At 42.6% G+C, this 13,483-nt stretch overlaps 2 protein-coding genes across 3 annotated transcripts in view; one reads left to right on the forward strand and one right to left on the reverse strand.

The window, feature by feature from the left end:
* Window positions 1-1,515, forward strand: part of LOC111872508 (laccase) — a 23,938-nt gene extending 22,423 nt beyond the window's left edge. Inside the window, exon 12 of the mRNA XM_023866498.1 lies at window positions 1,178-1,515. Within this exon, the coding sequence (XP_023722266.1) occupies window positions 1,178-1,353 (176 nt within the window). The 3' untranslated portion in view covers window positions 1,354-1,515. The remainder of the gene's footprint in view (window positions 1-1,177) is intronic.
* Window positions 1-13,483, reverse strand: part of LOC111872507 (tectonic-2-like) — a 600,257-nt gene that overhangs the window by 362,853 nt on the left and 223,921 nt on the right. The gene's annotated exons all lie outside the window — the stretch shown is intronic.

A 13,483-nucleotide genomic window follows, 5' to 3' on the forward strand; every position in this document is an offset into this window, starting at 1 on the left:
AAGACTTACAGGAGCTCACCTAAAGAAGGCAGATCGCCTGTAGACTGAGAGCCTGATGAAGACTTACAGAAGCTCACCTAAAGAAGGCAGATCGCCTGTAGACTGAGAGCCTGATGAAGACTTACAGAAGTTCACCTAAAGAAGGCAGATCGCCTGTAGATTGAGAGCCTGATGAAGACTTACAGAAGCTCACCTAAAGAAGGCAGATCGCCTGATAAAAACTTACAGAAGCTCACCCAAAGAAGGCAGATCGCCTGTACTCTGAGTCTGATGAAGACTTACAGAAGAACAAGACGCATCACCAAGCCATAATCTATTTTGTAAATTCTTAAGAATCGCCCGAGCTTGAATTGAATTTACAGTACCTTTTTGGTCGCTCTGCCACAATCTGCTTTCCGGTGACCAGGTGCAAAGTAGGAATTATTTTAACATTACTGGCTGGTCAAACAAGAATTCTGGTGCCGAAATTTAAACGGACTGCAAAATATGGAGACAATCCAACATGAAACAGTGCACGACTTGTATGAACCAATCCACGGAGAACTGTCCGACACTCGAAATAGCTTTCTGCGTAAAAGCTACAAACGAGTCTATGTCCCATTATCATGCATCAAGCACACATGTATTGATTCAGAAGGAGACTATTTTGAATAAAAAGAGTGAAATTTTGAAAATAATTCACGTCTTGTGTATTTAATGAACACAGTCCTAACAGAACCTGGACACACTGTGTATGCCTACGTCGGCTGGTCAGCCCGAGAGTTGAACTGGGATTGCCCTGTTACAATTTAATGAAAATTAACATTTTATTTAATTTTAGCCGGGACAGCGTAGTCTGAATAGCGACTGGCTACGGACTGGACGACCAAGGGGTCGGAGTTCGAGTCCTAGAAGAGTAAAAATGTTTCTCTTCTCCACTTTGTCCTGACCGGCTCTGGGGTCCACCCACCATCCTATCCAATGGGTATAGGAGACTCTTCCGCGGGAGTTAAGTGTCCGGGGCATGAAGCTGACCATTCACCTCCAGCTAGTGAAGAGGTCAAGAAAACGTGGGTCTTTGCATCCACTGCCCCATACGCCTTCATGGCGTAGTGCTTAATTAGTTAAGCACAGGGATAAATTTACCTTTTTGTTAAATTTAAGCTAATCTGTAATCTGTTGGTGTTGTCCTCGTCAGGTTTGTGGTTCTTCCACTGCCACTTCCTGTACCACGTGGCGACTGGTATGGCTGTGGTCATTCAGGTGGGAAACGACGGTGACTGGCCACCAGTGCCGCGGAAGTTCCCGAAATGTGGCAATTATCTACCCACCCCTTATCTGGACGACTACACAGACTGGAACTCTCGTGGTTAAAACAACGCCACCAGTGGACAACATGGACGCGGACATCTAATGTATATCTACAGCTCACGAAAATGTAAAACACTGCCAATATGAAATCCCACACAGGTGAAATGTAAAGTCAGAAATCTCTGTACATCCGATGGCAAATAAACATCATACCTTCAGCATAGACATGAGTGACTGCTAATTGTGGCTGCCTTATCCCTTGTTGCAAAAGTCCATTTAGCATATTTAAAAACCTATCAGAAGGCAGTCAAATTACAACACATAGTACTACTTGTTGAACTTAGTTGATGCCCCTACATGTTTCAACATTCAAATGTATTCTGCAGGAGTATCCATTAAATAAATGCATTAGTAAAAAGTGTTCAAGGTCACTTCACAATATTATCGATTATACATAAATAATAGTTTGAAAGAAACGTAAGCAAGTTCTTCCTAATGTATCTATTGAACGGATACACATGAAGACGACATTTAAATGTCGAAACATGTCGGAACAGCACAAAATAATATTTTGTGTTGAAATCTGCTTGTCTTCTGATAGGTTTTTAAGATTTAATATAGATCAGAGTGGTGTAGTATACAACGTAAAAATACATCCCTTCAAATTCAGGCTTCTTTCTTACAATTAAATAATTTATACAGCTGGGATATGAATATGAAAATCTCAATGAAATTCTCTCTGAGGAATGCTTCGTTTCCTGTCCTCCTTTAATGCGAGCGGACTGCCGAAAATACCCAGTTTTTGGCTAGTACTTATTTTCATGAGTCCTGAGCAGACAGATATTTGAAAACGCTATGTCAGTAAGAAATTCAAATGGGGAATAGACTATTCTGACTTTTTAATTCAAAGCTGGGAAGAAAATAATGAACCCAAGAGCATTTGGAAACAAAAATACACGTGTGCACATAATAACGGAGAGAACTGAGTTTCTCTTGTTGAGAAGAGAAGTTTCGGAGAAATTTATCGTTTTCAATTTCAGGTTCCCACAACGAGGCAAGAAAAGAACCTAGGAGAAACACATTACAAGCTGAACCCCATCCTCTTAGGTCCAAACAATATATCATGTGTTCTCAAAAACATCAATTTACGATATCCCCTTTCAACGAGAGATCATTTTCATAAGTACAAGTATATAAACAAGAGGGAGATTTTAATCCTTAGGTTTTTAGATACAAGACAAAAAAAAAAGATTGGTAATAAATGATAAAAATTAATTCTTATAGAATGAAGAGATTTAACTTGTCGAATGTTAACGTAATATGCACATTTTAAATGTTCCGAAGCAAACTATTGTCACATGCATGGTGGGAGGGTACGCGTGACTAAATTAACGGGTTCTAGATGGGATGATTAGATTCATTAGCACTTCGGTTACAAGTTATCTTAATTACAATCAATACAGCGCTATCGATGATTTGCACAATTTACAGTTCACAGCTGCACACACACGCACACACTAGGATTCGCCGTCTTCGCTAGATCTGAACACAGAACTAGCACTTCAAATCACTATGAAGTATTCATTCCCTTTCTTGTTCAATCACCATGGAACCTCTGAACCCAACTAAAAGCTCTCCTGGACTCCTAACTACACTGAACTGCATTGGGCTCTGCATAATCTAAGTAGAGCAGAGCAGAAGTTTACTGCCAGCAATCAGCAAGCACAGTCACTCCTGGCATCAAGCTCCTCTGGAAGCCATGGTCACATTTTGGTTTAGTGTCTAGACCTTTGTCTTCTTTTTCCATCTTCGTTGGTCATCCTTAGTGATAAGAAGGATGGGTTGGTCTTTTTCTTTAATTGTTGTTCACTTTATAAACCTTATTTCACCAGAGGTTACATTATTCTCAGAGGAGTAAATATGTGATATATATATTTTTACACTCTTCACAAGTATAAGCTACGACAGGTCTTCGTTATCTAGGTTCCGCACGGACAACACAGAAAACACAAGCTACGTGATTCCTAGCCAGCGAGTTCGTTGGCTCGCTGACTGTTACCTAGCCACGAGCTATAACATTCATCCACTAAGACACATCTTCCATTGTTGCAGTTGGAACGTGTATACCGAGTCTGTGCCTAGAAACGCTTGTAGCAAATCCTTTAAAGTATTTTCGAATAACGGAATAACTGAACAGATTTTCGAGTATTTCCAGAATATGAAATATACTGAACCACAAACTGCCCGAAATCTATGCAAATTTTGCAGCCTCAGAGAACCGAAATTTACTAGAATTTAAAAAGCTTAACATTTTTCTGAAGTCCACGGTTTATGCTGACCGCCTTACAGTGTGTACATTTTTTCACCTTATTCTTCACTTCCACACTACCTGTTTCAGCACTAATGTGCCATCTTCAGGTGTCTTTATGCACGTTAAACTATTGTACTGCATGCCATAATGTCTTCATTCTAAAATGACTAAAATCTGTATTCGTCATATAAGACGATGAATTCTAAATAATAAAACTTTTCAGGATTCTTCCTACGTCGCACTCAAACACGCGAATTACGCCAATCCTCTTTTATGTAAGCATTCTTCCTACATATATATTTGTGTATCGTGTTCTGTGTTGTGTTTTGCTCCGTTATTGCATGCGTTGTACTGCTGGATTTGTGTGTGTGTAACAGGACGCTAAAATATAACATTTTTTCTGAAGGTTCACAGATAGTGGTAAGGTAGTTAGCCTTACGCTCCGGCCGCCCTTTACTCCCAGAAAGATTCCTAGTACTCATTTCTGTTAGAGGCTGAATCGACTCCAGTTATAGTGCGGCTGGAAGGACTAGGTGAACTGAAAATATCCAATGACTTCATCGGGGAACTGAATCAGTGACTTCACGGCTTGTAGCATTTTGCCTCAACCAACTACGGTACCGCGTGTCCCCTGACTAACCTGTTCCTTATGTATTACATTATACATTACATAATATACAATAATTAATTAATTACATATTCTGAAAAGCACACGCCACTGACAATTTGGATGAATACCACCAGCCTTCCCAAAGTGATTCTGCCGCAGGGTAGAAGGCGCGTAGCGAAAGTAGTCTCGGTGGAACGTGCAGGAGCATACATAATGTCCTCCGTCAGTACATTTTGTGTATGTTCTGCATTTCCTCATAATTCCCTGAAAGCATGAGAGTTATTCCACGGCTGTCCACCAAGAAGTGCTGAATATTCTCATGATGCAGGCTATATGACACCATAAGTTTCCATGCTCTATCCGAAATATTTTTATAAAACATAAAGCCAACTCTGACTGTCCAATGTCCTCCTTATGGACATTCATACATCTGACATTGTTGTATTCGTAATAAAATTTTGTTGTGAAAATGACAATGCCACTGTTACGGTCTAAACACATGCCCCCCCTCATAGTTTTCTTTTCACTTGGAAGTTAGAAATATTAGAATTGTGGATTGTACAACCAAACAAACTCCATGGTTTTCGTCCGCAAGTGAACTATACCGACTGAGCAACCGCCGCTTGTCGGCGAAGTTAGTGCCAACTTTAGCGGGAAAAGGGTGTCGCGTGATCAGCGCAACGAATCCCCACGGCCGTTAATTTCGGGTTTCTAGACCGGAGCCGCTATTTCCTTGAAGTAGCTCCTCAATTATCGTCATGAGGCTGAGTGGACCCCGTTCTAGACCCACTACTTCTCAGAAATTCTGGTAGCACCGGGAATCGAACCCAGACCTCTGGATCTGTAGCTAGAAACTCTAACCAATAGATCACAGAGGCGTGGATTGTGCAACCAGGAAGACTAACTAACATGCAGACGGGGAACAACCAGCACCGCGCATGTTCTTATTATGCATATTTCAAGAACGCGGAAGGGCTGCAGTGGCCGCTGACTTCATTGATGTGCCTGCGAAAAAGCTGCTGGGTTGAGAGTCTGACGGTAGTTCGGAAGGTTTTTGCTTTTGGAAGCGTCTTTCGATTACTTTCGCGACGGAGACGGACGTCACTAGTGAGGTCCAGCCAAGGAGAATGTCTCAGGACAACAGGAACCTTCCTTCGAGCAGTAGCTATTGATCCCAGATACCTGAGATCGATTCTAACTGCAGTGATTCTACTTTCAAGGAAGTGGGCACGAAACTGGATACCACTCAGTGCCATCAGAGATCAGAGAGGTTGGCAAAATTATTATTTACTGAAAGAGAACCAGGTTAGTTTCACACTACGGCAGGGTGGAGTGTTGATGTTAAAAAATATAAGTACTGTAATTCAAAAACCACATCCTTGCCGTTAGACACCTTGCACCCGATCCACGTGATCCTATCCGAAGATAACATAAGATGACCGACCAATAGAGTGGTGGCAGCTACCGTAGAGAGGAACTCAGTAGCCCTCAGTAGTAACTCGTACTGTGGGCTGTTGGGAGTGCAACACAAGCGGTGAAAACTCCTCATCCATGCTTCCAACACAACAGTCATGGTTATATTTACATTCCATGCTTTACATCGCCTTTATCCCCTTTAAATGTCTTTCTTCAAGCTACTACAAATATTTCACAAATACTAGTGTGACAATTTGTATGGTTAGTTTAATAACTTAACTTATTGATACACAGGACAAACAGTTCCAGCGTCTGTGCTTCATTTGATTAATTTCTTTCGCATAGCAAATTTTCAGATTATTTCCCTATATGAATATTTCTCTCTCTCTCTCTTTGTTTCGTGTTCCACTTTGGAGCAAAGAGGATCAGTGAAACGCTTTGTTTCACTTCAGTTTCGTAATCCTATTACATTCGGTAGGTCTCCTTTGATGGGGAATCTGCCCGTCGCAAGACTGGTACCTAAACAAAGACATCCATGGCTTGAGTGGGATTCGAACCTACGATCCCTGTGTTCGAGCGAGCGAAGACAGCTCATGCCTATACGGCCCTATACGAATGCTGAATTAAAAGTATTTACAGTATTACGTGAATTATTTTCACATATCCGGGGACCCACACCATATTGTAATGGCAAAGTTTCTAACTTCCGGTTTTGTTGTAGTCTAGTTTACGGAGGAAAGTCAAAACGTAACGATAATTTTTGTTTGCCTCAACGTCATCGCAGAAAAAGACGATGATTGCGCTTATGTTAACATGAACGTGCCCTTATGAACACTTAGTTTGCATTCACTGTCCTTTGGGTACCGGCAGTTACAAGTTCCATATTGCCGCTCAATTCACGGAAAGCACCAAACATGAAAAACGATCTGTGATCCGATTTTTGTGGTGCGAGGGTGGAACTGGTGAAAGTGACGCGAGAATGGCAGGTCGGCGTGGCGACAGCTGTATTAGCCACAGAAACATTTACGAATAGGTGGAAAGATTCAGAGAAGGGCGGAGGAGTGTTTCTGATCATGCGCCTTCTAGGTGGTCACCGACTACAATATGCGGTGGGGTTAAGGAGCAGACAGATCAGCATATCTGGGACAACCGAAGAATCAGCACTGACGAAACTGATTTGAAATTAGCATCTGCTCACAGCACCGCCTCTGCGGTCTAGTGGTCAGAGTTCCTGGCTGAAGATCCAGAGGTCCCGGGTTCGGTTCTCGGCGCTAACAGATTTTCTGAGAAGTACTGCGTCTGGAACGGGGTACACTCAGCCTCGTGAGGGTAATTGTGAGAGCTACAAGTATTTCAATGATACAGCGGCTCCGGTCTAGAAAACCGAGATTAACGGCCGTGGGAATCTGTTGCGCTGACCACCCGATACCCTCTATCCGCAATAAGTTGGCACTAACTTAGCCAACCAGAGGCGGTCGCTCGGTCGGTATAGTTCGCTTGCGGACTACAGGCCAAAGAGTTTATTATTTTTTATTTATCTGCTCACAGAGAGGAAACCTGCAAGAATTACTCAAGATGAAACTGGAAACATTTTATTGTAATGGAATCAGTAAACTGTCGACCCCTGGACCAAACGCGCTAACAATAAGGATGATTACATGAGACAACGTATGCAGGTCAGTATACCGACAATTCTCTGAACTTGTATTCGGGATATCCCGTCTGAATTTTGGTCTGGAAATTGGCTATCACGGCTGAGGGCCATCGTGGTTTTCAGATATGTTTTGTGATACTAGCTTCGTTACGTCACAGCCGCTGCCTTTCAAATCTGTTGCAATTAGTTATCCAGCCTACCGTTCGGCGCCTTGCAGACCGCCATACTGACAGCGTAGCGAAGTAGCCCCCCCTCTCTCTCTCTCTCTCTCACACTCACACACACACAGATATGTCTAGCTATGAAATGCTAATTTTATCGAAATTTTGTAGATATGGACTGGACGGCCGGGGTTCGATTCCCTACAGGGGCAAGAGAATTTCCTCTTTTCCACAGCGTCGAGACTGGCTCTAGGGCCCACACAGCCTTGTACATAAAGTGTCACTTCATCCAAGGACAAATTGGCCGGAGCGTGAAGCTGGACCTCCATCTAGTGCCGAGGTCAAGAATGGTAGAGCTATAACCTCCACTCCCTTATACGTCTTCATGGCGTGCTGCTTAATTAATTAGGCACGAGAGCAACTTCACTGCGTGTCTTATTCTTTTCTTCTTTGCCGTTTTCATATCTGTTCTGCTGACAGAAGAGATTTGTGAAACCTGAAGGGTTCGGTATTTCCTGAACTTATTCTGCTTGCATTGGCTTAGCTTCCTGACAGCTACAGCCCTGATCCCTGGTCTGTGGGTGTACGCGTGTTCTAAGAATCAACCTGTGTGGGTTGCTTAACTGTATACAAAGGAGCGTAAGATGTTCCCGGCAAGGGAAAGTCAAGCCTGGTTGTATCTCCTGTGAGTTTACTGCTGCTTTCTTTCACATAAATGTGTTTGGTTTGTTCAAGCAGCGAAGAAGGTTCGTTACAACAAACAGAATGAATAGTGCCACAGTGTCTGTTGCTGTGACTGCAGTGTTAGGTTAAACAATGGCTGCAATTTAAAAGGGGGCAAACATGGCGGCGGAGTGATGTCCAATGTCATAAATTTATACCGAGTTCAGTAGAAATTTGCAATCACATTAAAATTTTATTGGCCAAAGAGACGGACCAACAAACTGACAAACTATCTTAAATGACTAAATTTTCTGATAAGCTAATAAGGGTAAAGTTATCCCTGTAGCAGGCCATGGAGGCCCATAAGGTTGTGAGACATTGAGGCTCCCACATTTTCCAGACAATCGGCTCAAAGATGGCAGTAAGGTTGTCAGTCTTACGCGCCGGCCGCCCTTTAGAGGCTGAGTCAACCCTAGGGCCATAGTGCGGCTGGAACGATTAGGTAAATTGAAAAAAAAAATTAAACTCATCGGAGCTCGAACACGTGACCTTCCGGCTTGTAGTATAGTGCCTCAACCAACTACAGTAGAGCGTAGTTATAGTCAAGATAATCCTCCAGTATTATAGATCCCAAAAATACTTACCGTGTTCACAGTAACCCTCAGCTGGATAAAACATAAACTCCATATATTAAATTAACTACGTGGTCGGCAGATGTTCCATAAAACTCAGCGTTGCCAAATCTGTTCATGCACTGGTAGTTTATTTAAAGCCTCTCTTACCAACTCGGCCCATCCAGCGCTAAATGACTGGATGACAGTGACGAATCTCAAAGATGTGCAACGAAGGAGTCGTGGCATAATTTAAGGTACTAGCCTGACATTTGCCTGGACGAACTGAAGAAAACTACGTAAAACCTCAGGATAATAGGGGTCCCAGCTGAGAGTCAAACTAGGCACCTCCGTAATACGAGTCACAAGCATTAGCTAAATTTTTCTGTCTCAAATTTCATCAGAATATGTCAGTGGTTATCGAATTTGAAACATGCGGACATACAGACATGCAAACGTGATTCTCGACTTCACGTTCTGCAGCAGGAATGACAGGAGAACAATCAGTTGACTATATCTTTCGAAGTGACGAAATGTACTTTACGTAAGCAGAACTGAATTCCGCACTTCACTGTCAGAAGGAGATCTCACCTGTCCAAACAAACCATTCCATTTGATGGCGTGTCAAAGGTTCCCCTCAAACGGCTACTCAGATATATCGCTTTGAAGCGTCAGTCATCACAGAGCAGCATTACGGTCAGCTTCTATACATTTTCCCCTTCTCAATTTAAATACCGCCAAGCTCTATAAATAATAACTAACCCCGTGGTAGGAGAACGCGAGAATTCAGCGCTATCTCTATTTGCCAGTTGCAACCACCTCACATCCTCAAAACCAATTTCCTTAAGATGTCTTCATGTTACCCTACCATCTCTTGCTTAGTTTTACAAGAAGTTTATATGGCCTTCAAATCAGAGAAACATTATGCTCACTAATTCACTTACGTGGCCGGTCACGGTAGCCGAGCGGTCTAAGGCATGTACTGTTTTTGCTCGCTTGGAAACCGGGATCGTGGGTTCGAATTCCACTCAGGGCATGGATGTTTAGTTTGTGTGTGTGCGTTTTTCTGTGTTTGTGTACAGGTAGAGGCCTTGCGATGAGCTGATCACCCGCCCAAGGAATCCTACCGAATGTGTAAGCTCTATAAAAACCGAAGTGAACGGAGAAGTTCATGGAGCCCACTGGAGCTGTAGTGCCAGGGGGGGGGGGAATTCACTTACCTATTAACTCGCCCATCATTCATTAAATCCCTGTCATCGCTATTATATTGTAGCATCTTGCTGCACATCCCTTAGTATCAAACGTTACTGGTTCCACTGTCTGACCTGCAACACGTCTTTACTAAAAGTTATCCACCTTACAAGCTTTACACGCCACTACATGTTTCCACCAATATGGTCATCATCAGGTGTTTAAAACTATAGAAGAGGAAACTGCTGTGCTTCTGTACCGTGGCTTTGGTCATTAATATATTTTAATTGATTTAATTAACGCGTTACCAGGCAACAACTTTGTAAACACGGTCCAACAGGCAACAGTAGATGAGGCTGTGTTTTCTGTGGTCCGCACCGAGCAGTGGTGGAACAACGGGGTTATGCAATCCGTTTCTAAGCAACGGCTCGGTAAACACACTTCCGTGTAAGCGGTGACGTGATCGATAAAAGAGCCGGTGTTTTCCGTGAATATGTGCAGAGTGCTTACAAGACAAGTGAGTGCAGTGACAAAGTTGGTTCAGGGGCAGTTACGAGTCAGCCGTAAGCTCGAGGAGTGAGTACAGAAGAGTTTTTAGTTCCGAGGTTCCAGAGTGATTGAATTCGAAACAGCAAGAAGATCTGAAGTGGTGATTTCTGTGTTGAGATCCGTTGCCAGGAGGCCACTAGTGAAGACTGAGAATCCTAGTGCGTGTACAACGGTGGAGTGGGAAGTGCGTAAATCAGTGATAACCTGTAACTTGTAACTTGTAACCTGTAACCGAAGTGCTAATAAATCCAATCATCCGAAATACAACCAGTTATTTTCGTCACGCGTACCACCCTACACATAACAAAATGGTCCCCTCTGCTGTGTTATTCTGTGTGTCTTTTTTACAAATGCATTTGTAAAAAAAAAAAAGGCACAGCATAACACAACAGGAAGAACAACCGGCCGCCGAATACACATGCGTATAGTGGGGACCATGTATTAACCAAAGCCACGATATAGAAACATAGCAGTTTCCTCGTCTATAATTTTAAACATCCTATGCTCATAGTGGTGGAAACGTAGTGACGTGTAAAGCTTTTAAAGTGAATAACTTTTAGTAAGTTTTATAGAAAGACGTGTTGCACGTCAGACTGTGGAACCAGCAACATTTGATATCTTCTCATCAAATCATTCACTCACTCTTCCATCAACACACCTTTCGTACTTAATCCAGTGTCTTCCCCCCATCCCACACACATATTCATACACGAGAACATCCTCGATGTGTAGAGAAATGTCTGCTTTAAACAGAACCTTAGAAAATTGGGGAAATAAACGCCTTATTTAATAAACAATAAAGCAATAATAATACTATTTTAACAGACGGACTTTCAGCTAACGTCCCCAGTAAAGCGTCCATGTTGTGTGAATTGGTGGGATGCACTGCATACTTTATTTCATAACTTTTTAGAAAGATTCAAGACTAAGGCATTTTAAAATATGCAGAGACAATCTTCACACCTTCCACTTCAAGTACGTTAATTATTTATAACCAAACCAATCGCAGAAACTGATAGTGTCAAGCAGGTTCTAAAGTGTCCTGACGATGATGTACACCACTCAGAATTACTGGGTTCTTGGACTCTGTCCATCGTCCGGGGTTCTAGAAACTATAGAACACAGCATTTCGGAAACTGAATCTGTTTCCGTCCTCAGGTGAAGAGGTGGGAATACACCTAATAGGTTTGGTCCTTTGGAAAGAGCTAATATGAATCGCTGACTGAGGTTAGTTCTTTCTAAGGGACACAACTGAGTTGGTGTCTTTCCTAATAACCTCAATCGCTGACTGAGGTTAGCTCTTTCCAAGGGACACAACTGAGGTGTCTTCCCTACTAATTTCAATCACTGATCGAGGTTATCAGTTTCTAAGGGACCCAACTGAGTATGTGTCTTCCCACCCCCTCACCTGAGGACGGAGACAGATCTAGCGTCCGGAATTTTGTTTTCTAATTTCTAGAATACCGGACGATGAAGTAATTACAAAAACCCAGTAACTCTGAGTGATACGGTGTCGTTATATAATGCTACTGTCCAACTTAAAACACAGTAAGGCCTTTTAGAGCATCGTGATAATCACGCGAAGGTCTTGGGTTCGTTTGCCCAAGGAAAACCGAGCAAATGGAATATTAAATATAAATTGTATATTTTGTACTCTGGTGTAGGTAGCTGACAGCACGTGGATCGTTACCTCTCCTTCCCGCACGCACTTTCATGACCTGGTGTTCGGGCACAGGGACAAGATTTCTTACGTTGTTGTGGCAGTGACATATCGGACCAACAAATGTCACAGTTGCAGCAGAAACCCCCCCCCCCCGTCCCCTAGGTTCCAAAGCAATGATTTCTGCATTATGCAAGCGGAACAGACTCGCACGCAGCTGATATAAATTTAGATACATAGGACGGCCCGGATCAGGCTTGAGTTTTCTGAACTCACAGCACAATGCGTCCATCTCGTGGTGATTTTGGTGACGTGGCAGCCTTACGGCTCTTATTATAAACACATGTCCAGTCAATTTCAGATCTTTTTGTTGCTACTCTTTACGCTCCGCATCGAGATCACTAACTTGTTGTTGTCTTGAGGCCATGCCATAGCTCAGGTTAGTCGCCGGCTTCCCAATGCGGCGGCCCGGTTTCGAGCCAAGGTCAAGTCATGTGGGATTTGTGGTGGACAAAGTGGCACTGGGGCAGGTTTTCTCCGAGTACTTCGGTTTCCCCTGCCAATTCTTATTCCATCGGCTGATCCACATCCATCATCATCATCATCTATAATCCGGGGCCGGTACAATAGGCCAATTAGTGACCGACGTACCAAATTGACTGTCTCACCCCACCCCAAGAAACTAAAAAAGAATATTGTAGTCTTTGTACTTGCATTCTGTGGGTGCAAAACATAAAACATAACACAACAGGCTTACTTGTATTGTTTCTACGAAGCAAACGTTTCAGATTTTAGTTATTCTCTTTAAGCTTCAACATAGCCAATACCGGCCATCACTGAATACTTTCATTCGCCTGCGGTCCTCGCTTCCTATCTACATATGGTCCATCTTAATGTTATCCCACAAGCTCTTTTTCCTTCTCCCAAGTGCTTTCCCTGAGAGTATCCTGAATGAATCTGTTGTCTCAATCATCGTAGCCACCTTCCAGGTCAATAGCAGCCTCTCGAGACTTCCCTCTCCTGCATAAATCACGAAGTTTCTCTTTACGTAATATCCAAAATCGCTGGCTTACTTCATCCAATCTTAGATACATAATTCAGTTCAATTCAATTCATATTTATTTACGTGCAAACTTAACAGAAGAGTGGCCAATTACAAAGTTAGCACGAGTACACAGAAATACACAAAAAATATTAAAGAGCAAAATACAGTATATGACAGTCTATATAATAGCAATAAATTAATAACAATTCCAAGAAAAACTGAAGTTAGCTTTAACAAGCGAGAAAAATAAAATAAGTACATTTCCAATAGTTATGCCATTTGTGGCGAGAAAGGAAAATACATGTACACACACACACACACA

The sequence above is a fragment of the Cryptotermes secundus genome, unplaced genomic scaffold (assembly GCF_002891405.2).
Source record: "Cryptotermes secundus unplaced genomic scaffold, Csec_1.0 scaffold537, whole genome shotgun sequence".
Classification (NCBI taxonomy): Eukaryota; Metazoa; Arthropoda; class Insecta; order Blattodea; family Kalotermitidae; genus Cryptotermes; species Cryptotermes secundus.